Source organism: Drosophila obscura, unplaced genomic scaffold, assembly GCF_018151105.1.
Source record: "Drosophila obscura isolate BZ-5 IFL unplaced genomic scaffold, ASM1815110v1 contig_139, whole genome shotgun sequence".
NCBI classification, from domain to species: domain Eukaryota; kingdom Metazoa; phylum Arthropoda; class Insecta; order Diptera; family Drosophilidae; genus Drosophila; species Drosophila obscura.
Genome location: NW_024542723.1, coordinates 1,285,277 through 1,311,162, shown reverse-complemented (window position 1 = coordinate 1,311,162; position 25,886 = coordinate 1,285,277). Strand labels below are relative to the sequence as shown.

The 25,886-nt window shown below is 38.0% G+C and overlaps 1 protein-coding gene across 2 annotated transcripts; it reads left to right on the top strand.

Moving 5' to 3' along the window:
* The first annotated feature begins 513 nt into the window (after window positions 1–513).
* Window positions 514–25,886, top strand: LOC111075852 (protein gustavus). 2 transcript variants are annotated; one of them, XM_022369355.2, is made up of 3 exons: window positions 514–592; window positions 23,649–24,538; window positions 25,449–25,886. In XM_022369355.2, coding segments are annotated over exons 1-3 (1,032 nt in total). In that variant the 5' UTR covers window positions 514–590; the 3' UTR covers window positions 25,589–25,886. The 2 variants fall into 2 exon arrangements, with proteins under 2 accessions (XP_022225047.1, XP_022225046.1); XM_022369354.2 differs by lacking the exon at window positions 514–592 and adding an exon at window positions 23,083–23,348.

Sequence of the window (25,886 nt, the reverse complement as noted above, 5' to 3'; positions counted from 1 at the left end):
AAACTGGTGCTCTTAATAGAGGCCTCGGGTTGGTTTGCGAAACCTCCCTAGGCACCGGACAATATCCCGTGACGAGTGTGGGCATCACAATGGGCAGACTTGCTTCGAGTGACCTCGACTTCGGTCGAGCAGCCCTATCAACCTAACCTAATCATGTATTATTAAATAATTCTCGGCTGGGAGACCAAACACCCTTCTTATTTTATATAATAGAGATATATGTAAAAGGAGGTTTCGTCACAGCATCTGCTCTTTTTTGAGATATCATTGTAAATACATACATATATCACTCCCAAATGAAAACAATATAGATTGTAGAATTAATTTTTGTTAAAAATTGTATTTATTTATTATAAGAGCATAATTCAAATATATGTATAATGTATTAACTTATTGAAATGAATTTGCTTCCACTTTCAGAAGTATCTTAGTGTGTAAGACCCTTTAATAGAAGTAACACACATATCATACATATACAAGTACGCATCCCTTCTAAGTTCCATGTTCCCATCGTTTCTGCGTAATATTTTCATTTACTATTTTATGTGTTGTTTTGTTTTTGTTCAAAGAAAATCAAAAAGAAGGAAGTAATGTGAGTGCATAATTTACTTTGTATTTTAAAGTATTAATAGAAATATATATGTAAAGCCCAAATCATAAACTCCAATATATGTGTACCCACATTTATTTTTAAATGATAACTATTGACATTGTATTGTAGTATGTATATGTATGTTATTTATGTGTCCATACATAAATATACACATATGTATGCATAAACAAAAACGTCTCAAAAATTATAAAATGATGCAAATGCATAACACACATGCATATGTAAGACCAATATTTTTATGAATATTCTCAATAAATCTTCCATATATGTAGTGTACGCGGTATATGCACTTACATACATATGTACGTGAATTTTGTATGTAAGTTCTGAATATAAATATAAATGTATGTTTGTTTATTCAGTTTACTCTAATAATATTTATAAAAAATAGCTTAAATAAAAAATTAAGAAATCTTTACATTTAATAGGAATTGAAAGAGTTAAGTATGCTTTTTCAAATGAAATATAAACAAATATATGTACATACGAACATATATAAATGTCCAATTAATAATCCAGTAAACTCTTGAATTCCATTAACTTTATAAAAATGTTTTTAATATACAGACATATGTACGCATGTAATATGTATGTGATACTTACACATGTACATATGTAATTAAAATTGTTTACTTTTCATTATTTATTTTAGTTTGAAGCTTTTAAAATGACGACTTTTCACATATGTACATATGTTTATTCAGTTTCATACATGGTTGAGGAGCTGGTAAATAAGAATTATTGGCCTTTCTCTCGACGGTCCTTCCGTCTGTTCTACGCAAATGTCTAAAAGCTTCATACATATATGACTAAAACGTTGCCCAAACCCACAATTTGGCTATGTACATATATATATATTAATATACATACATATGTAAGTCGACATTGTGAAAAGAGAAACTTTTCAAAATACATATTTATGTATGTATATTCGTATGATTGAAAAAATTGTTCAGATAATTGTAACACCCAGAAAAAGACTGCGAGCCTGCATCGATAAAGCGTAATACTTTCTGTACGTCTTTTTCTATGCCAACTAGTCAATTTTGAAGCTATCACTTTTCAGCCTAAAGTCATACTTTTCGTTTTCAGGCGCTTTGGAATCTGCAAAAGTCGATGTATTTACTCTTGTACTGTTCAGCGCAAAATTTAAGGCTGTTATACCCATGCGTTCGGGCCAGTTCATACCAAAAGTCCTCTGTTATATTTAACAGAGATTTATCGATAACCAAATCGGGATGCTACAGCTGTTCGGAGGAATTCACTATTTGTTGTTGCACAGACCAACTTTTTCAGACCGAATTTTGAGGTTGGTTTAAATTGCACTGGCAATGGTGTCAATGCATCAATAAGTCGTCTATTTTTTTCTTTTTGCAATTAAGATTCGATTTGTTGTATAAAAAGACGTTTACTTTTCATTTCGGCGAGGAATTTGTTGCCGTTTTGAAAACGGAAAAGTCGCCAGGAACCCGACTCATTAAGGCCGGTTACAGCCCGTTGTGACACCGCGTGAATGCTGTACTCTTCCCTTGTGAGACACTATGTCAGCAGCTGTCCAGATGCCCTTATGAAGTTTGCGATCCTTCTGGGACTCATTGTAGACATGTCTGAAACGTCATTCATGAAAGGCAAGGACAGGAGCAAAACTGATGTTCCACCGTTTCCTCCTCGACCTCATCTCTGCAACCACCACAGAAGTCGTTGTGGGGGGCATCCAGCCTGTTTGCATGGGTGCTTATACATTTTTTTTTTTTGAGCTTGCAGAGCTTAGTGGTACGCTTTTTGTGATACTATGCCATGTTTGCCGAGTTATGCGACATTGTTTTACAGTTTGCCATCTATTGTCTAAGTGCTCTTTTATGATGTGCTTATCGTGGTGAAGGGGGATTGTTGTACCAGTTCTTTCCAGCTCATCTGCTATGCAGTTGCCTTCAATGTCCTGGTGGCCCGGGACCCATTATAGGCAAATAACAAATTGATGAGCCATCTTGTGGAGAAATTTTCGACAGTTTGCCACAGTAGCCGAGCTCGATGTTATCGCATTTAGCGATTTGATCGCCGCCTGGCTGTCACTGTAGATGTTTAAATTAGTTGCCGTAGTGGCAACTTCATGAAGGCAACTCAAAGCTTTCTTGATCGCTATGACTTCCGCTTGGAAGACACTGCAGTGATCTGGAAGCCTGAAAGAGTGTCTTATGTTTAGCTGTTCGGAGTAGATTCCCCCTCCGATATTATTGTCCAGTTTCGAGCCATCTGTAAAGATTTGTATAGCTCCGTCTGGGCCAGGTGGTCCCTCGAGCCTCTGTCTCTGTGAGGGATAATTATTTCAAAAAGAGTATCTATGTACTCCCTCGGAGCGCAGTAGTCCGCTTTGTGGGGACTATATTGTTTCCGTTTAGGATAGATGCGTGACCGATGTGCTGTGACACCCATTGGTCGGAGTCTCTCAGACGAATTGCTGCAATTTCTGCCTGCTCCCTACCTGCAAGGTCAAGGTTCTGGAGGCATAAGATAGCATTTAGCGCATAATTTGGTGTGGTAAGTAGAGCCCCACTGATGCATAGGGCTGCAGTTCGTTGTACCTTGCCCAGTTGTTTAGTGTTGGTCCTTTTTGATAGGGCAGGTCACCACACTGCGACTCCGAAGGAGAGCTTGCATCCCTTTAGTATTGGGGGGTTGAGAGGCGGGGCTCAGTATTTGGTTGTGAACAACACAAGTTCCGTTTTAGAGGGATTAACTCCCAGTCCGCGCGACTTTGTACATTCCGACAGTTGCGCGAGATCGCAGATCATTAGATCGCAAAGTGTTTGAGGGAATTTTCACGAGAAGATGATGGCAACGTCATGCCACCGCGTATGCCACCACCGATCCACCCCCAGGTCAGTCAGGGCCTCCGTAAAAGCTCCCTCGATATCTAGGAAAGCTATTAAGGAGTATTCTTTGACGTTTTGGGATTTCTCCACCTTCGAGATTACTTTATGGAGTGCCGATTCCGTGGATTTTCCTTTTCGGTAGGCATGTTGTGTTGTGCGCCTGACAGCCACTGAGGATTAATGGTTGTTCTCAGATTAGGCCCGACTAGTCTCTCAAAGGCTTTGAGAAGAACGGACGAAAGATTGATTGCTCTGAAGTCTTTTCGGGTTGAGTGTGAGGCTTTCCCTGCTTTGGGGATAACGACTGTTTTAGCCTTGAGCCAGGCGTGAGGAATTTTTCCCACTACCAGTATCTTTCTGAAGATTCATTGCAGCCAGTTGATCGCTTTTTGTAATTGAGCCGGAATGACCTGGTCGGGACCAGGTGATTTGAAGGAACTAAAGCTGTTTACTGGTTTAGTACTAAAATTGAGGAGCAGAGAGTGCTTTAGGTGCCTTTTTGGCAGTATGCAGGTACAAGTTTTACCTTCCTGTTCCGGACCCAGCTCGTCATCGGGTGCTTCGATCTCCGAGACAACCTTCTGCTCGAGGACGTGGCTTATCGACAGGACGTGCCTCGGCCGCTGCGTCCGACTTGTACGCCTTGATGGTGACCGAGCTGAAGCCGAAGTTCAGTTCATTCTTAGCGGCCTCAATCGTGGTCATCGACTCCTTGTTGAGAATGGTTTGTGGGGGCCTGTGTCGTCTCAACTTCACAGCCTTCCAGTCCGCGGTGGGAAGGTGTGGATTGCATCGCTGCAACATTTTAAGGATGCGTTCCGGCTCCTTCTTCACCCATATTCTGGCCCTCGGTCTACTGGGCATTTCGCTCCGCAGCAACGAGCTTCGCCCCGAGGTAGACCTTACCGACTTGCGCTACCGCTGCTTTATAAAGCTGCACGGAGCGCTCGTCTTCGCAGACTACATTTTTGGTATTGCCTGGAACCATCTTATGTCCTTACAGACTGGGGGTGGCCCAGGGTCCTTCTCCAGCAGATCGAAGCAGCGGTCGGCCAATGCCGCTTCCACCCACTTCCACTGATTTCTTGGGATCCTTCCATCTGCACTACCGTTGTCCAGGACACCAATAAATGTCCTTTTCTTGGCAATTTGTGCGAAGGATATGTTTGCCTGGACCCTTGAGCGCTTCGCAGCGGGTCCTGGCATATCCTTAGGGTCGTTGCCTCTTAGGTTAAGGAGCCTCCCTTGGTGGCTTCATGCTGAAGTCTGGGAGCACCGCCGTGGCCCACTCCACCTTCTTCACCTTTGAGAGGTTAGAGCCAGATCTTGAGGCCGCTGCTTTTCCCTGCTTGGAATTTCTCCCAGCCGGCATTTGGAGAGTGCCATTCTCATTCGTTTTGTTTGTGTTTGTTTGTTTTTGTATATTTTTGTTGTCCATTTTTCATCCCACGAGATGCAGAGAAGGGGAACGGTCAGCCCAGGCAGAGATCCACGTTGCCCGGGTAAGGCCAGGGGCCTGCCAAGTTCCTGAGCTCTCTGTTCGCGACTGGGCTAGTTTTTATACCGGGCCCCCAGCCAGGCACGGGTCGAATGACACCTTAGTCCGGCGCGGTGTGGGGTGAATGTTGGAGTTTGGATGTAGCTAGGTCAAAGACAATATAAGTATAAGATACATAACGTCATACGAAATTTTTGCTCACGAATTTTGCATGCTGGCTCTAGAGCTGGCTCCAGGCTATCTTGAAATTTTTTAGAGAGAGAGCGCTCTAGAGCCAGCCGCTCTCTTGTATGCATACAGCATACAAAGGCACACGAAGTTGGTTTTTTGCCGATGCGACAGCCGAGCCGAGTCGTCGCGACGAATATATGTGTGCACATGCATACGTTTTTTACAGCGCTGTCGAAATATACCCTTAACTATATAAGTGTAAGTCAATTTTGCAAGACGCTTACCACCCCAATATTAAAAAACTCATATATTATATGTATATATCCCTCCAATGAGAATTTCTTTTCAGATGGTATATTTGAATATAATGATCGGAAAAACATATATAAAAAACATATGTAATATATATATTTAATACATGACTTCATATTGGAATAATTGTCATTAGGGTATTCAGCATGCGACGTATTCAACGCCGGTAAATAATTTCGTTTCTCAACTCATAAAAAGGTTTCCGTCTCGAAAATCGTCCGCAAAGTACGCACACATACGCACTTGCTGGTTCTGTGTCTACTCAGACATCCAAGCGGATTCTATTTTTAGATTCGTACGCTCTCAAATTTGTGTGAGCGAGATGGCGCGAATTTCGTCGCTGGCCGAAAAATTGGCTTGCATATGTCAATTGAAATGTATGAGCGTTCCGCATCTTATACTTATATTGTCTTTGGCTAGGTATTGTGTAGGGATGGGAGTGTTGAGCTACTTAATGAGAGGCGGCACCACAAGCGCATCGTCGGTGTTGCTACTTCGCGAACACCCGCTGGCTGTCCGGGACTGCTTATTTCGGTACTCTCCTCAGAGCCAAATTAGTTGCTTCTCTTTGGGATACCTGCTTATTCACAGCTGACCTACCCACCAGGGTAGGCCGTTCGCTGTCCGCAACCTGAGACCCATCCGGTGGCCTCAGCTAGACCCCCTGAGCCACTTCAAAGCCCAATAGTTCATCGGAAAGTAAATCACAAATTTGTTGTTAAAGTGAAAACCTGTATATGCCTGTATATCAGTGAAATGTTTGACATAGACTTTTAAGTACTTAGCAAAGATCGGTGAAAGAAAGTAAATCCATAGAATGATATTGGACGATTTCAACCGTTTGTATATTTTTATACCAATCGATTATATATCGCCCAAAAGCGCAATCTTATTCTTACTTTAAAGGAGTCTTCGGCGATAATTAAATGGAATCCAAATGAGTTTTTTTGAATTAAATAATTGTAGACAAAACATGTAACCATCATTACGCACCAGAAAAAGTCAAGTGGTGCACTTCTTCCGTTAAGGGTGCACCAAAGCCCCAAGGTCAGAATTTGTCGGAATAGTCCGAATCAGATCACTTTACCAGATAGCTACCATTTAAGTTGAAAAAGTTAAAAAATAGCTGGAATTACTATACGTAAGATGCATTATTCTCGGCTTTTCTATCTTCATCACTTGTTAGTATATCCACCGTCCTCTGATATAACGATATACGAACAGAAACTTACCGATATAAAAACAGTTTCGCTTTCTTCGCGATCTAATAAATACCATGATAGTTTTTGGTTATTTCAACCTGTCAGCTAACGTTGATCTAATAACTTAGTAGCCATTGCACGACATGACATTATTGACGGCTTGCTTGATTTTAAGCTAGCGAGCTTTTTCACTAGCTGTTGATTTAGAGTAAAATAAGAAGTTGAGCGGATTGTACAATTTATTTGTTATAAGTAGGCGAAATATGGGGTGTATAGGTGTAGCGAAAGAGATAGCGAGATATGCCGGTTGATCAAATCAAAGCGATGTCGATTGAAGACGCAGGGTCTGTTCAATATGCGAGAGAAGTGAGTGATAGATCAAGACTGTAGATCATTTAAATCTCTAAAAGAGGTCAGGCGGACCGAATTACCCGTGCCCTACTGCAAGCGATAGAGAGAACGAAAGAAGCGATAGGCTCGGGCTGCTGCTGAGTAGAGTATGAGCGATAGATAGAGAGAGAGAGTGCAAGAGAAATGCATAGGTGCTGCAGCTGCAGTAGCAAAATGAAGAAGGAGATATAAAGAGGTGAAAGAACGGCCGTGATTAATTATAAGCGTTTACAATATTTATATGCAGTGGGCAATGCAAGTATCAAACAAAGGTGGAATTACGTTATTTTGCGCCACTGGCTATTATTTGAGGAATTTGTTGGGGAATTTCAGGCTGGGTAACCAGACACTTAATTTAATTTATCCGTCTTAAGTCAACCATGTAACAAATTCCATTGTTAGATTGCTTGATCTGATCTTTGTGTCAAATCCGTCGGCAAACACTGCTTAAACAATGGCCGATATTTTTTTTCAGTGTTTCAAAGGACAGCAACTCTGGGCTTTTTTACCTTGTTGAGTGGAAGATCAGATCACCGCCTCACGATCTTCGACTAGTTAAGCCGGTTTTTTGGCCAGGTACTAACGAATTATTCGCCCTATCCATTTATTCTTCATGCTTCCTCCCATTTGGAAGGAATCGTTTACTATTCCTCTTCCTAAGAAAGGTGGAAAGTCGGACAGAAAGAATTATAGAGTATGTTTCCTAAAATGCTTGAGAACATTTTAACTCTGCACTTCCAACATTTCTGTAAAACGCTTCTACATATGTACACTTATGGACAAAATAATAGGTGTGCTTTTTTTTACACCCGTACTCAAAAAAGAGTTAAGGGGTATATTAGATTTGTGGTAAAATTGGATGTGTGTAACGCAGTCGGGTCGTTTCCGACCCCATAAAGTATATATATTCTTGATCAGCATCAAGAGCCGAGTCGATAGAGCCATGTCTGTCGGTCCGTCTGTCCGTCTTGTTGAGCACCTAGATCTCAGGTACTATAAAAGCTAGAGGAACCAAATTTGGTTCTGTGGCAAATCTGTGGCATGCACAATTTTAAAGATACGATAAAACTAAAAACACAGTATCGTAGAAAATGCCCATATCTACCAGATTGTCGAATCTGAATCAGATCGGATTATAATTATAGCCAGAATGAAGAAATCAATTTTCTGTTGCTTGCCCCTCCCCCTGCAGCAAGTAACCAACCACTCATTCTCTTTCTCGCTCGCACACTCTTCCGCGTTCAGTGCGCGAGCAACCCCTAGCGGAGGGGATGTAGAATATACATAGTATATGTAGATGTAGATAACAGATGTAGCAAAAAAAAATTCTAAAAAATTATAAGCTCAAAAATATGTATACTGACTGAGTACGGGTATAAGTAGAGTCATGTCCCCAGAAGCGACTCGCACGTTCCTTCTCGTTTCTATTTCAACTTTTAGTTTCTAATTCATATCTTCTCTAATCTGAACAAATCAAAGTTTTTTCAAATCTTATATTAATTGTCTATAAAGAAAAAATAAAAACAGTTTCACAGACCCTTTAGTTTACAAGAAAACTAAATATTTCCTTAAACCCGTCAATTTTAGCTCGCACGATAATAGGTGTACAAAGATAAATGTTTAAATTAAATCGATATTTGACTATTTTACTAATGACTAATGCCCGGTATATCCGCCATTAACTGAACCATGCGATTGTCGGTCTTAGATGATTATTTTCTGGGTGCTCCCCAAGATTTACCTATTTTTTCCGGTTTTAAGGCATTGGTTAATCAACAGGTTAATGTTTTGCGTCATACACCTAATATTGAGTCCAGCCAAAATTGACGGATTTAAGGAAAAATTTAATTTTCTTGTAAATTAAAAAAGGGTCTGTGAAACTATTTTTACTTTTTCTTAAAAGAAAATTAATATAAGATTTGAAAAATCTTTGATTTGTTGAGATTAGAGAAGATATGAATTAGATATTAAAAGTTGAAAAAGAAAAAAAAGCACACCTATTATTTTGTCCATAAGTGTATCTTCATCTCAGTATGAATTTATCATGCGATGTGTTATTATTATGTCCTCTCATCATTAAAGGTGTTTGATGAAACTTACAGACTGATTTCATTTACACCGATTTCAGTAAAACATTCGATTATGTACACCATCTCTTAAGCTAGATTTCAAACTACCTCGTTACTACCAAGAGTAAGAGTACCACAGCACAGCTACCTAGGCCCTCGATTTCTTAGACTCTTTTTAAAAACCCTGCTCACCTGCTCTGTGTCCGGATGATTTTAAACTCTGTGTCCAGTATAGGGACATTTCGTGTCATCGAAATACAGATTAGTGGAATTTAATCGTTCCAGTTTCTTTTTGGCACCAATTTTTTTGCGTTTTCAAAACGGAAAAACTTGTATCACCGAAAAGAAAAGTAAACGGGATTTTATACAACAAAACAAATCTGAACTTAAAAATTAAAAAATGGCTTTGCTGCATTAGTTGACACCATTACCGCATTAATTAGGTTTCGACCAAATCCTGCGTTTTGATAGTTGTCGGAACAGAGGCTTTTATGCCCTTAACATGCCAAATTGTGAGCGTAACACAGTAAATTTTATTCATATCACACTAAATTATACGCTAAACATTACATGAGATAATGAAAAATATCGATGACAAAAACTGTTACATCCAAAAGTGAAAACAGATAGTTTTGGTTAAAAGTAAGTGATCAGAGGTGATTTTATAAGTTACATAAATCATAAGATTGAAGATAAATTTGGGAATATGATTTTTGTATATAGGGTCGTGTTGTCATGTGCTTTGCAATCATCTGTTTCTCTCTGTCCTTGTTCTTTCGGGGGCTGATGGATATGGTAGTACTGCTGAGGGCAATAGTTCCTCGCAAAGCAATCTTTGTGTGCAGTCTCATGAGTGAACAATGGAAAAACACATTTATGCGCTGAACTAGCGACTTACCTTTAAAATGTTCCTCCCTGATTCCCTTCTCTTTGATAATAGCCTTTTCACACTGGGGACCATCCACCATCCATTTCTGGGATGGTCCGTAAGGTTTTGCCGTTCCGAAAATTTCCCAGTTATTCCACCATCCATCTGGGATGTTCCTAATTCTCAGATCTCACAAACCACGCAAAAAATTAAAAATATCAAATATCAGCTGCAGGTGGTTTTATTTCGATGTGACATCCATCTATCATAAAAATTAAGTAATGAAATTAATTTACATATATGTATATACATATATTATGGATGATTTTATTGCATTATTACCAATTGCACCAGGCACTGAGGAAACCCAATTTCTTCAAATGCTTGGAGCACTCGTCAATTTTCTCTGAAGTGAGATAGTTTTTGGACATGTATTCCTCTGAGAATTCGTTGATGAAATCTCTGCAAAACTCATGCAGGATATTGCAGACGCTGTTGGCTGACACTCCGAAAAACACTGTTTTCAGAAGAAGATCCCAAAGTATAAAAATATATGGCGATACGCTTCTCCAGAGGAATTGCAGCTCGGCAGTTTGTGTCCTTCTTCCGTAGCACTTCCAAGCGAGTAACCAACAGAGAAAAGCAGGATCTCTCCATCCTAAAACTTTCCTTAAAAAACGCCTCGTTGTTTTCGGGTACATCCTTCTCCCAAAATGTACCGAACCGCTTCTGAAGAACATAACATATATATTTGTACTTTAAACATTGGTTGCATTTATTAGAAGCACTCACAAATGACCACAACCTTCCGGGCTTCAGTGTTTTCAAAACAGATATCCATTCTATTATCTCCTCCTCGTCAAAGTTATCTTCATCATCATCGTCCATGTCCAACAACATGATTAGCTTGTGCAAGAATATGTTTTGCTGCTGAATCACATTCACGACCATTGAAATGTTATTTATATTCATTTTAATTAAAGTAAACAAATTTTCACCTCACGCAATTGTGAGCAACAGCTGTTTCTCATGGATGGTGGATGGTGTCAATGTGAATCGGTGTTTCACATCTTTCAAAAATTCCCACCGTTCCCCCAGGATGGACTCAGTGTGCAGAGAGTATTACACTACTCGACAAAATCGAACTTGTTTTTTCCTCAAGGATCCAAACCTAATTTTTCTGATAGATATAGGGATTTAAATTTTTTTTAAGAATTATGGTTATTTTTCTATGGCAGAACTTTTTTTTGAAGAATTTTTGAAGTCTGGTATTTTTTTTTCCCAATGGGCAGTTGGGCTCGCAACCTTCCAAAAGGTATTTTTTGTTCATTTGTTCCATATTTTAGGTTTGGTTAACGAATTTTAGCTCCAAAGTCTCTCCATAGATTTTAATGAGCGATACCTTAAACGACGCCAAATTAATGCATCTATACACAAAAAAATAGAGAACACAGGATATAATTTTTTTTCGACTTTTCCTGAGTTTTTAAAGTAAAAATTTCGTAAAAAATACCGCACAAAAATCATCATTTTTTCATTTCAATGCTTTATATTTCCCAGACGGTAAGCTGTAATCACAAAGTGTTTAGGCTTAACTTCTAGCGGTTTTAATAATCTTTTCAAAATAGCAAAGTTACAACAAGACGTAAGATACTTGAGCTATGTGAAGAAAAGAAGCGCTACCTCTGAAAAAAGCTTAAAAAAAAAATACCAGATTTAAAAAATTCTTCAAAAAAAAGTTCTGCCATAGAAAAAAAAAAATATCATCAAATATCATTTCTAAGCCCCAAATGTTTAAGAAAAAGTTGGTTTTGTTCCTTGAGGAAAAATCGTGTCGGGTAGTGTAATTATCAATATATGATTAAAATCAACATAATTAATTTTTTAATCAAGATCAGAACGTACACCACTTTTAGAAAAATATATTTCGACGCAATTTGTATCTTAATAAAATTTCTGTTATTAATGCTATTGTTTCTGTTTTAGGTTTTTCTGATCATCTCATAATTAAAGCAGCTTTTAACTAACCATTTGTATCCTAGCTGTCAACATGAATTTATCTCCCTTTGTCAGTGATGCTTTGGTTGCAAGCTAATCCAAATATCCTATTTCTAAGACCCATACCATCCCACATAATCGATATATGATGTGTGGACTTGCTCCACTTATAGTACCGATTCAAAGGCAATGTAATGTGGTAGCTTTATCAATGGTTTCTATGGAAAATCTAAAAAAACTCGGCTCTATTAAAAAATCCAGAAAATTTGATCGCATTCCGTTAATCAAGAGCATTTTGGACTCATTTATTTGCCTCTTTCCAATCGATGTACTCTCACAAACCTAAAACTTATCCACTTGTTACCCATGCTCATGCAAAAAGCATACCTTTTATTAAGGAAAGGTTTGTCTTCATTTAATCGAAAAATTCCTGTCAAACTTCATATAAGGTTTTTAGGTTCTCCCGTTTTCGAAAACTTTTGCAATCAATATGTTTTATTTTCTCATATCCTGTTAAGCGCACAATTAAGTGCTGTTAGTTGCACAATTAAGCTTATTAAGCCCACAAAAGCATCTGTTATGTGTTAGAGAGATTTTATCGAGATGTATCGATAACCAAATCGGTCTGCGATAGATGTTATCACGAAAACACAAATTGTTGTTGCATAGAGAAATTATTTTAAAACAAAATTTTAGGTTGGGCTGAAAAACGCACAGGCTAAATTGTCCTGGTAATGTTAATGCATTAATAAGTCATCAATTTTTTATACCCGTTTTCGAAGAGTTAAGGGGTCAAAGTGGATGTGTGTAACGCACAGAAGATAACGTTTCTGACACCATAAAGTGTATATATTTTTTTGATCAGCATCAACAGCCGAGGCGATACAGCTATGTCTGTCTGTCCGTTTTGTTTGTCGCTTAGTTCTCAGAAACAATAAGAGCTAGAAGAACCAAATTTGTTACATCCAGACTTTTGTGATATCACACTGTTACAAGTGTATTTGTATTTCAGAATTCTGCCCGGCCTCTTCCGGCCCCACAAAGTACGAAAATCTGTGGACACCACAATTCTAATGATACGAAAAAACCGTACGAAAGAAACGCAGAGTCGTAGGATCATTCTAATAGCTAGATGGAATAAATTAACTATAACAAACACAGTGGTAGCAATACAAAAAACGATGCAGGAGTTTATGCGCAACCAAAATCTCCTTCTGGAGCTCCTAATCGAAAAGAAATATGTTTAAATGGCTTTTCTAAATATATGTTTCTAGAATGCAAATGGCACTTCGCAGCACAACAAGACATTGACGTTAGAGTTGGGTTGCTCCTGAGTGAGTGAACAAAAATGAGCTGTTCACTTCACTGAGTGAACTGAACATGCTCACTCAATTTTTGTTCAGTTGTTCACTTGTTCAGTTGTTCACTCAGTTGTTCACTTGTTCAGTTGCTCACTCAGTTGTTCACTTGTTCAGTTGTTCACTCACTTGTTCAGTTGTTCCCTGTTGACTCACTTGTTCAGTTGTTCCCTGTTCAAGATTACTCTGCGATACACAAGACAAAATTACTTTTAGCCATATGACATTAGACTTAGACAATTTTGCTGCGTAGAGAGGGATTCTTACTTTTATGTATTGTTATTCGATATTCTTTAATATTTGGGTGGGGGGTTTTGCTAAACATACTTATTCATACATATGTACATCTATATGTACGTATTTCGAATGAACCACAAAAATAAACTGGGGAAAATTAACAAATTTTTGAAAAACAAAGCATTGAACTGAGTGAACCACTGAACAGGGAACAACTGAACAACTGAATGAACAACTGAACAAGTGAACAACTGAGTGAACAACTGAACAAGTGAACAACTGAGTGAACAAATGAGCAACTGAGCAAAGTGAGCGAGTTGTTCACTCACTTAAAAGTGAGCAACTGAACTTGTTCAGTAAAGTGAACACTCTTTACCCAACTCTAATTGACGTTATGCTCATATCAGAGACTACCCTAACAAATAAAAACTATTTTCACCTCGAAATATAGCCAACTTCTATGCGACAAATTACCCCGATGGTAAGGCACATGGAGGTACTGGCGTTCGTTCTGATCAAGCATCGAATCAGACATTTTCCATTGCCATCATTTGCTACACCTTATCTACAGGCAACATAAATTCATATTGAAATTCGGAACGGCTACCTAAACCTAGCCGCAGTACACTGCCCACCGCGCTTCTGCATTTCCGAAACAGAATTTGTACCATTCTTCGACCTACTAGGTGACCGATTTATAGCAGCTGGTGACTACAATGCCAAGCTTAATCATTGGGGATCTAGACTTACCAACCCGAAAGGAAGACAACTATATAACGCTATAATAACGCCACGAAACAAGCTAGACTTTATCTCTCAGATTAATCTAGATCACTTAACAGATCTATCATCGGATCACTCGCCCATTCTACTTCACCTTTCACCTTCAGCTTTCGGAACGCCCACGCTTTCTAACTTCTACATAAGTTCTCATATTGATAGCTGACCAAACATTTATTGTAAAGATGACATTGATTGGTCAGTCGAAGCATTAGTATCCTCAATGTCACTGGCGGCAAAACACTCAACACCAATATTAGCAGCTAAAAAACTTTCCAACAGCAGTCGTAATTCTAGGCACGCGATAAAAGAAGGCTTCGGCGAGAGTGGCAAGCACACAGATCACCTGCCTCGAAAGAGCGGCTAAAAATAGACAGCCACCTACTACGCAGAGCCCAAGAAAATAAAAAAAACCGAGCTCAAATATCCTATATGAAGCAACTCTCCTCAACTAGCAAATGATTCCCACTGTGGAAAGCTAAATCAGCTGTATGCCCACCAATCGAGAGCAATCGCAGCAAAAAAGAGTAGGCAAATACATTTGCCTTCTATCTAGAAAACGTCTTCAAACCACACCCAGCAACAAATAGCTTTGTGCTCCCACCAACCAACAATCTCGAAGCTACTCCGCCTATCATATTCCAATCAGGAGAAGTCACAAGGGTCATTAAAGACCAAATCTCAAAGCAAAAGAAAGCTCCGGGCCACGATTTCATCTCCCCTAAAATGATCATTGTATTTCCGAGCTGTGCAGTGTATTTCCTTACTGTGATATTCAACAGAATTATGAAATGGGGCTATTATCCTCAAGAATGGAGGAAATCAGTCATCACAATGATCCATAAAGCCGGAAAAGACAAGTCCAAGCCATCATCATATAGACCTATCAGCCTACTGCCTTGCCTATCAAAGATATTTGAAAAGCTGCTCCTTAATCGTATCAAACAACACCTACACATCAACGGTGCCATCCCGACTTACCAATTTGGATTTCGCGAAAAACACGGAACCATTGAACAAGTAACCGTATAACCTCTGAGATACGAAATGCATTCAAAAGAGTATTGCTCCGCGGTTTTTTTGGATGTCGCCCAGGCTTTCGACCGCGTTTGGTTAGATGGCTTAATCCACAAAATCAAAATATTACATCCACAGAACATCCATGGAATATTGGAGTCATACCTACAGCAAAGAAGTTTCGCAGTACGATGCAAAGATTTCCTCTCTGAATATCATCCAATTGAAGCTGGTGTACCGCAAGGCAGCGTGCTTGGATCGACACTGTATATCATATTCACAGCAGACCTACCGACAAACAGCCTAACAACAACTTCGACATTTGCTGATGATACTGCCATATTAAGTCGATCCAAGTGCCTAAGAAGGGCCACGGAACACTTATCATCTCATCTCGTGGCCTTAGAAAAATGGCTAGCAGACTGGCGGATACATGCAAATGAGCAAAAGTGCAAGCATGTCACCTTTACGCTAAACAGACAAACTTTCCCTCAATTATGTCTGAACAATATCAACATTCCACAAACCACCGAAGTAACATACCTTGGTGTTCATCTGGATAGAAGGCTTACTTGGCGTAAACACATCGAAGCGAAGAGAAATCTACTTAAATTTAAAGCTAGTAATCTACATTGGCTAATAAACACTCATTCACCACTAAAACTGGAGTACAAAGTACTTTTGTACAATGCAGTTCTCAAACCCATCTGGACATACGGCTCCGAGCTATGGGGAAATGCTTGCGTTAGTAATTTAGAGAGCTCAATCGAAGATACTAATAACTATCACTGGGGCACCATGGTACATACGGAATGAAAATATCCATAAAGACTTAAATGTAGGATCAGTTAAAGATGAAATTGCCAAGATGAACGCAAATTATTAGGCCAAGCTTCAGGCCCATCCTAATAGACGAACACGTTTGATATTAACGATAAATGAAAAATTCATCTCGGGCAAAAATTGTAATGAAAATGTCTGTGTCATATTTTCTACCATATTTGAGGTGGATTTTTATTGATGAAGCACCATGAATGGCCAATGTAAAAAACTGGTATCGCGATCGGCGGTATTGATGTTTTAAAACAAAAAAAAAACGCTGATTATGGCCTGTTTTACAGATTTCTGAGAGACAAAAGTGCTATGAAAATTGGTTTAAATGTTTCAAAATAGGGTTGCGTATTCCTGAAGATTATTAAAAAAAATATAACCATGTTCAGACGCCTAAGTTGTGCTTTTCATAGTGAGTCCAGAAACTTAAATATCAGCCTACGTATCCCCTAAACTAAAATTATCTTGAACATTGGATTCTCTAAAGTTCTGGAAGAAATGTACAGAAAATAACCGCACACTTCGATTTTCGTAATCTTCGATGGTTTTTGTTTCTTTGAACTGCGCTTGACTATGGCCCAATATCGCTCGATTGGGCGAAGCTATGGGCAATTCGGTGGGTTCTCTTCTTTTGATACAAAATTGATCTCTTTTGAGTCAAGCAACGGCAGAGTTGAACGGGCATAGTGCGCTGACGCTAGATCTGGCCAAAATATTGTCGACACGTTTTGTTTAGATAAAAAGGTATAAGGCGTTTTTTAAGCACTCCCTCGTGTAAACATCAGTGTTTATTGTCCCTTTTGTGAAAAACGGGCTGGTTCTTATGCCACAGGTGCAATATCACAACTTTCTCGCCAAATTTAACCACTTGCATTTTGTACACCGAGTCGTCAACAGTTTAGCTTTTGTATAAAATTGAGGGCTAGGTAAAGTTGTTGAGCCCAATTTTAAATATTTTTCGTCGTCCATAACAATGCATTCCACTGCATAAGTGAGCAAGCGATCATAGAGCTTTCGCACTCTCGTTTTGCCGACTTCTACTTGTCGCAGACTCTTTTTCGGAACTTTTTGTTTTTTGTATGTCTTTAATTTATGCCGTTGCTTTATTCTTTTTACCATACTGATACGAGTTCGGGCTTTTTTTGGCAATTTTCGAACGGACATCGTGCTGTATTTGTGGATTAATTTTCATCCCTTGGACAGTTTTTACAGTTTTTCTTCCAGTTTTTGCCAAATCTTTCAAAGAACATGTCTCTCCAAACTTAAGTATAATGTTTTTTACACTATTAACACTGACTTTGTAGCGTTTAGGTAATTTTCTGTGCGACACACTTTTTTCGGTGCAGTGCACAATTTTTTGGCGAACTTCGAGGCATTGTTGAAAGTGAAGGGCGAATAGTGAGAAGAGAACATGTAAACAACTTAAAATCATCATGCTTTCGAACGGTGCATCGCATAGCTTGATCGAAAGCTCGCACTGCGAAAAATTGACGATTGAGCACATTTCTTAGATGTGTACATTCATTTTATCCAAAGCGTTCATACAATTTTGACTTTTGCCACCTATTTACGGCTGAGTCCCACTGTGCATATCAGAGAACTGCAAAACGTTCACAACAAAAATGGGAATTCACTACAAAAGTGTTAACAATGACAGACAGGAAAATGGTAAAAAACAACAACAAAACATCTGATATGTCAGAATTGTCTCAGGCACCAAAACTCGAAACTCGAAAACACGAATAGAAGCAGTCACAAATGACAACGCTTCAGTGTTTTCAAAACGGATATCCATTCCAATAAACTCTCCTCGTCATTGTTAGCCTCATTATCATCATCCATGTCCAGCAATATGATTAGATTGTGCAAGAATATATTTTGGTGCTGAATCACATTCACAACCATTGCAATGTTATTTATATTCATTTTAGTTATAAATATGAACAAATTTTCACCGCACTTAATTGTGAGCATCAGCTGTTTCTCATGGAAGGTGGATGGTGTCAGTGTGAATCGGTGTTTCACATCTTTAAAAAATTCCCACCATTCCGCCGGGATGGGCTCAGTGTGCAGAGGGCATAAGGGTGTTTCTTGCTGTACTCATACTCAGCTTGTGCTGGCAAAAGGCCCGTTGAATCATTTCTTACTCACTTACACAAATCGCAGCTTCGTATACAATACAATCATATCCAACATGTATGAGAAAGGGTTTACACGCATACATGCAAAATCGATGCCGACGGATTCGACCTGAAGAACCAAACGGTGCAACTTTCCAGCCGAACACATGTGCATGTCTGTGTGCCGACCGCTTCTTCACTTGAATAAAATCAAACGAGCTGAGCTTACTCATTTGCGTCGTTGCTCATAATCAATACGATCATGGCTGTGCCGAAGTAACAGACATCCGAAACACGAACGAGCATGAATAAACTCAGCCAGAATAAGAGAAGGCACTGGAGTGATTTAAAATCATCTGCGAATATGTGCGCATGCAAGTGTGTATCCGTCAACGCTGAGTAAGTTTACTCGGTTAATTTTTATGTGTAAAAGTATTCACCCGATGCCGTTCTCTGGTGCATATACACAACACAAAGAAAACAAACTTTTAAAACCAAACTCGAGTCGAGCATTAATGTGCTGACTCATTCCCAAGCAACATAGTTGTTTTTGTCTCTTCGAAATACTCCATTTCCTTTGCGCTTAATAGCATTTTTGCACTTTTTGCGTATTAGCCTAACTATCACCACTAATAAAAACAAAAACTAGCAGATCAAACTCAAAATTTGGCGGTAAACAATTATGATTGTGGAAAATCGTAAAATTCTAAAAATAAATACTTGAGACTATTTTCATTATGTTAGGAATAACACCCACAAACTTTGTAAAAATAAGTAAATAACAGAATCAATTCTCTTTCGTCGTGCAGTCTGTTGATTTCCAAAATTAAGTTTCTTTTCACATCATAAAACACATAAATCAATTATTCTCAGGTCGTAAAAAGCTACGTCTTCCCGTGTAACGTTTATTCTGCGTCATTGTCTATGGTTACGGTTATAGTGGTGAAAAAGAGATTATATTCTGACATTTAATAATATATGATCCAAAATTAGCTCCACAACGCAGGAAAACTTTATCGCACCTTGCTATTTAGTTATATATCTGCCGTCGAATTACTAGAAATGGTGCGCCCTCTTTCTTGTACATTCCGGATATTAGCCCATTTTTTACTCGATAAGCTTAAACGATTCCGATCCCATTAAGTATATCAGGGGTTCCACAGAAATCACTTCCGCTGGAAGATCACCTCAATTCCGTTCCGCCGTGCCACACACCGATTTTTCAGCGGAATCAAAATCGCTCACAATTTATCCAGCGATTTGATTAAATACACCCATAAAACACACCTAAAACGATTCGAATCTTATCAATTGGTGGTTAACCCATATCCAAATAATTTAACATTATACATGGTAAGTTAATAAAATAAGCATTTTAGTAAATCACTATTCAATCCGCTGACTGAATTCACTTAACGATTCTGCTCTCAATCCGCTGCAGACCAAGGTGGCCACCTAGGGCGATTCAGACTTTCGAAGTTAATACAGTAATGCCACCTTTTTTAAGCCGAATTCGGAGCAAGATATTTAATATTAATTATATTGAACGCACTCTGTTATCTTTAATAAAGCATTAAGCATTAAAAAAAATTGCTCATTGTAGTAAAACTTTCTTTATGTCAAACGGGCAAATTGTGAAAGCATTTGTAGTCATTTGTAGTTCTACCAGGTGGCATCGCTTCAAAATGCCAAAACAAAACTAACAAACCATTTCTACACATTATTGCCATTGCATTTATGTCAAGAACAAGTGCAAGTACAAGTTATGTCAAGTGCCGAGTACATTGTTTTGTTTGACTCGCACGATATGGGATGATTTTTATACCCGTACTCAAAAAAGAGTTAAGGGGTATATTAGATTTGTGGTAAAAGTGGATGTGTGTAACGCAGAGAAGGAAACGTTTCCGACCCCATAAAGTATATATATTCTTGATTCTAGGGCAACCAAATTTGGTTTCCACGCAGCTGTGATATTACACTGCTACAAGTGTATTTCAAAATTTTGACCCGCCCCCTTCCGCCTTCATAAAGGACGAAAATCTGTGGCAGGCACAATTTTAAAGATACGATTAAACTAAAAACGCAGTATCGTAGAAAATGACCATATCTACCAGATTGCCGAATCTGAATCAGATCGGATCATAATTATAGCCAGAATGAAGAAATTTATTTTCAGTTGCTTCCTCCGTCTCCCCCTGCCAGAGACGCGCTACTCATTCTCTTTCTCGCTCGCACACTCTGCTGAGTTCAGTGCGCGAACAACCCCTAGCGGTGGAGATGTAGAATATGAATGAATGGTACATCTATAATCTACATGTTAGATGTATAATATACATTGTAGATGTAGATGAATAACAGATGTAGCAAAAAAATGTAAAATGTAACATTTTTTTTTTAATTTTTAATTTCTAAAAAATCATAAGCATAAAAGTACAGCTTTAAAAAATCAATTATTTTATATCATAAAAGAAAAAAATAAAAACCAATTGTTTTGATATGATAAAATCAATAAAGCCTAGTACTCAGATCGAAAAAAAAACCTCGCGAACAGAATCAGGGTTGATATTCGTATGAAACCGATAAGAAATTGTTTACGGCAAAAACTGTTTTCTAGGCTCTGTACGGAAGGCAGTTCAACAAAAAAAAAGGTCGGTATATACTGGAAAAGTATCCCAAGTATTTGCTTGTTTTTTTGGTATGTTTAGACTCACCTCGAAAATTCTATCAATTTGATATGTTTTGCCAGCAAACACGAAGTGTCCGGCACGGGAGGCGTCGCCATCTACTGCTACTGATAGTCAGACACATTACCTTGCCAATAAAATGTTGGGAAGCCCAGGATATGCCTGGGGAAGAGCAGCCCCAGCCGAAGAATTGCATTTTATTAACTTTAAACAAAACCAAGCAGCGTTCTGAGCAGTGTAACCGTTCGGAATGCAGTGTACACCTCTGGTCACACACTGGCCGCTCGAAGAATATATGACATTTGTTTGCTGGCAAACAGTTTTTGGATCTTAGTACTAGGCTTTAAACTGCAAAATGAACCCTATTCGAATTGAATCTTGAAAGGTGTCAACCCTAGCCTTAGCTCGAATTTGGTTTGTGACAATGCTAAGAAAAATGAAATCGCTCGGAATTCTGTGGCACGGCGGAAATTTTTAAGCGGAAATCCTCTGCGCGGTTTCCCATTTCACTAGTGATTTCTGTGGCACCCCTGTATATGTATGTATTGTTACGATTCGTAATCAAGATTTAGAAACGGAGACAGAGTTATTTTGTGCTATTTAGGAAAGCTTTATTTCCGAGGAAATACTGTTAGTATTTTTTGTGAAAAAGACAGAAAATCCTACGACAGGCTACTAGATTAGCCCTTTCGTTACCATGTATTCTAAATCAGTATCAATAGCCGAGTCGATACGTATAGCCATGTCTGTCTGTCCGTCTCGATGAGTACCTAGATCTCAGAGACTCCGAGCTAGAGTGTTAAAAGTGTATTTCGAAATTTTGCCACGCCAATTCTGATGCTTACGTATAATTACGTATGAAATATATTGTATAAGTTACATAAATCATGGTCTCACATATATACTAACTGAGTACCAGGTATAAATGTGGAGCCGCGTCACAACGTTCAACTGGATTTTTTTTTTACAAATACTACATTCTGAGTGAAACACGTCTAAATTTAAACTCATGAAAACATGAGTTCCTAGTGTACCTGATAGAATTCTTCCTGGACCCTTGCCATATAAATAACGCCATAAATATAGTTGAGAAACGTGTGGATTAAAAACATCCCAGGTGGATGGAGGACTGAATGAGAAATTTGCGGACGTCAGAAGACTATAATCATATGGTCAAAATCGCGCACTGTTACGTTACATCGCACGCATATTTTGACGGAAATTTCCGCACATGAAACTGTATTTTTAATATTTATTGTATTTGCATTTAAAATTTCAACACTGTTTTTGCGACAATTTCCGTCAAAATATGCGTGCGAATGTAACGTAACAGTGCGTTATTTTGACCATATGCATTCACCAGAACTATAGTAAGAAATCCATCCCTCAGGGACACTAACTTCATACGAGCGAACCGTCCCCAAAAAAGCTGAAGACCTTTGGGAAGCTGGCAGCTTCAGAGAGAACTGTCGCGTTTGGCTCTCTTCGGGTCGAGCCGCGTCATACAAATTTGGACGCAGCGCATGTGAATGTATGCGTGAACCCGGCTGTCACACACAATTTGTTTTCACAATATACATATGATTCGTTTCTGTAATAAAAAAAAAATATTCCCCATTGGTGAATGATTGAATCATGATATTGAGGTATATGAAATTATAATTAGATTTTTTACGAATCAGCTGTGCGTGTTGGTAAGCCAACAAATTACCACAATTACCAAATTTATCTTTATATATGTATGTGTTGCATACTATACAAATACTATGGAATACTACCAGAAATTTGATTTCCATAAGCTTAATATTCTTTTCAAACCATGCTTGTCATCATGGTTATTTATAATTCGTGTTTTTGTGAAAAAATTTCTGTGCGACAATATCATTGAAAAGTTATCAATTCAAAGTTTTTATATATTACATTGCAAAGTACCAAGTGTTCGCTTCTCTTATTCCAAATTTTAGCTGTTCTGACAATCGTATCGTGTAATCATCCTTACAAAAAAAATATATTATTACTTTTGCTGGGAACACCCTGTTTTTCTTCAACCTTGATAGCTCATGTGGTAGTTGACGAGGGTCTTGTGTTGAAGAATCGCTATTTTTTTCGTTTTCTCAGACATAATTTCACATGAAGTCTTGAAATATAAGTACATATGCACTGTGTTTTGTTTTTGAATATTTGTGTTTATGTGATTTGACTCATTTCAATATAATGAATATGTACCATCAACAACTAATTGTGTTCAATAATTAGTATTTCGTCGCCGACGCCATTTTGTTTGACTTTAAATTCATTCATTTATAGATGGAACTTGGAAAAAAAAGGTACATTTTTGGTACAATACAGATACTAATCTATAGAATATATTGTTACGTTCTGTTTTGTGTATTAATAAAATATTTAGTCTTATACATACATATTTTTACTTGCGACGTTTGGGTTTGCATGGGTTTGTTTTAAGGTTCAAATGCATATGTACTCATAGATTCACGAACATATATATCTACATGGTCCAACTAATAGATTTCAATACATAGTAACTTTATTCTATCAAATATATTTCTCTATTTAATTTAAAATCAAACAAATTAATGGAAGATTAAAATGATTTTAATTCATTTCAGGTATAAGGGTGGTCGGACACCTTCAATAAGGTCCAGTGAAAGGCGACGCCCTCAAAGTATTTCATCATTATCCACATTATCTCCGAGAGTTGTATTGTCCAGATTGGAACCTAGGGATTTTGAGCGCCTTCGATTATCCTACAAAGTTGCAATCGACCAAAGAAGATCAAGAAGCTGCCGTGGCATGAACATGGGTCAAAAAATTAGTGGTGGAGTTAAAACAGTTAGTCGTAATGATTCGCAGGCTACTTTTAAACCAATTATACCAAGGGAGCTACAAGCTGATTTTTTAAAACCAGCGCGCATTGATATTTTGCTTGATATGCCACCAGCGATTCGAGAGCTTCAACTGAAACATTCTTGGAACTCTGAAGACAGGTCGTTAAACATATTTGTGAAAGAAGATGACAAGTTGACATTTCACAGACATCCGGTCGCCCAGAGTACAGATTGCATCCGTGGAAAAGTCGGCCTCACAAAGGGATTGCATATTTGGGAAATTTATTGGCCAACAAGACAAAGAGGAACACATGCAGTTGTTGGCGTATCCACTGCTGATGCACCCTTACACTCAGTTGGGTATCAAAGTTTGGTTGGATCTACTGAACAAAGCTGGGGCTGGGACTTGGGTAGAAACAAATTGTACCACGATTCAAAAAATTGTGCTGGTGTCACATATCCAGCCATTTTGAAAAACGACGAAGCTTTTTTGGTTCCAGACAAGTTCTTAGTAGCGTTAGATATGGATGAAGGAACCTTAAGTTTTATTGTTGATCAGCAATATCTTGGTATTGCGTTTAGAGGGCTGAAAGGGAAAAAACTGTATCCAGTTGTTTCAGCGGTTTGGGGACACTGCGAAATTACTATGCGCTATATAGGCGGATTAGATCGTAAGTATAGTTCAAATATATAGTAGCATGTCATTTAATTACGACCGATTTTAATTGATTTATAAACACTTACAAAACTAATTTATTATTTAACTATAACAGCAGGAACATAGCCATGTCCGATCGTCCGATTATGTGTTTCCGTGTAAACTATTCGCTCAGTTGTTAAACAATCTGCATAAAACTAATCCAGGAATGATCGGATTATTATACAGTATAAATGCCATGGGAATAATCGGCAGTAGTATGAAAGTATAAGCGTGATTTTGCTTTACGTACAAAAAATACAATATGAATCTTTTTATTTTATTTATTAATTTCAATATGTACATAACATAACATAAAAACCCACAACATAACATTTATAGTTGATATCTAAAATTGTGCGTTAGGGTATCCATAACGTGAAGTGCACGCATCATTGTTGATGTAAAAAGTGTGTATGTGTTTTATCATTGGAAGAAAATGTGAAAATCCTTGCTCTTCACGTGTTGAATCCACAATTTTATGTATATGACTTATTTTATTGTATAAGACGAGCATATATATGCCTTCATCACACTCGCACCATATGCATATAAACTTCTCAAAATTGTAAATACATAGTTTGCGGGAAGCATGATGCCACCGCAGAGGGGTTGACAGTCACGAAAGCTACAGCCGTAGACATAGAAATTAGTTTGTATGTATACTCCCTATGTCCTAAAGGGACAAACGAAAACGAGAAGGTTTGATTGTATTTTCGTACTGGTAGTTCCTTCATTTTGAATTCTAAATAGTTTTTACTTTTATAAATATAAAAATGTTCGAAACTCCCAAATATTATTTTTGGTATTTAACTAAATGACATCGATCCTTAGGCTTTCAAAAATGTATATATATAATAAAAATTTAATTTTTTTTATTTAAGCTGAACCCTTGCCCCTAATGGATCTTTGCCGAAGAACTATTCGACAAAAAATTGGACGGGCAAACTTGGAAGATCGTATACAACAGCTTCAACTTCCACTGTCGATGAAAACTTATTTATTGTATAAAAACCGTAGATAATATTTTTGATAAGTAAAAAGTGTACCAATTTTAATTTTTGCTGCATGTGATGAAAGCAGTAAAAAAAACAATTAAGTTAGTTTATAATAGTCTTAGATCAATGTTAGTTTTTCTGTCTTCTACCAGAAAACGTAAAAGGTAAAAAATATAAATACTTGAATTTAGGTTTATTGTATATTAAGTCGCATGCAATTAACCGTATTTATAGAAAACGACATCTCATTTTGCAATAAATTGAGGAAACGTACGTTCTTCATTTAATACTTATATTCCTAAAAATAAAAAATATTTAAAAGTA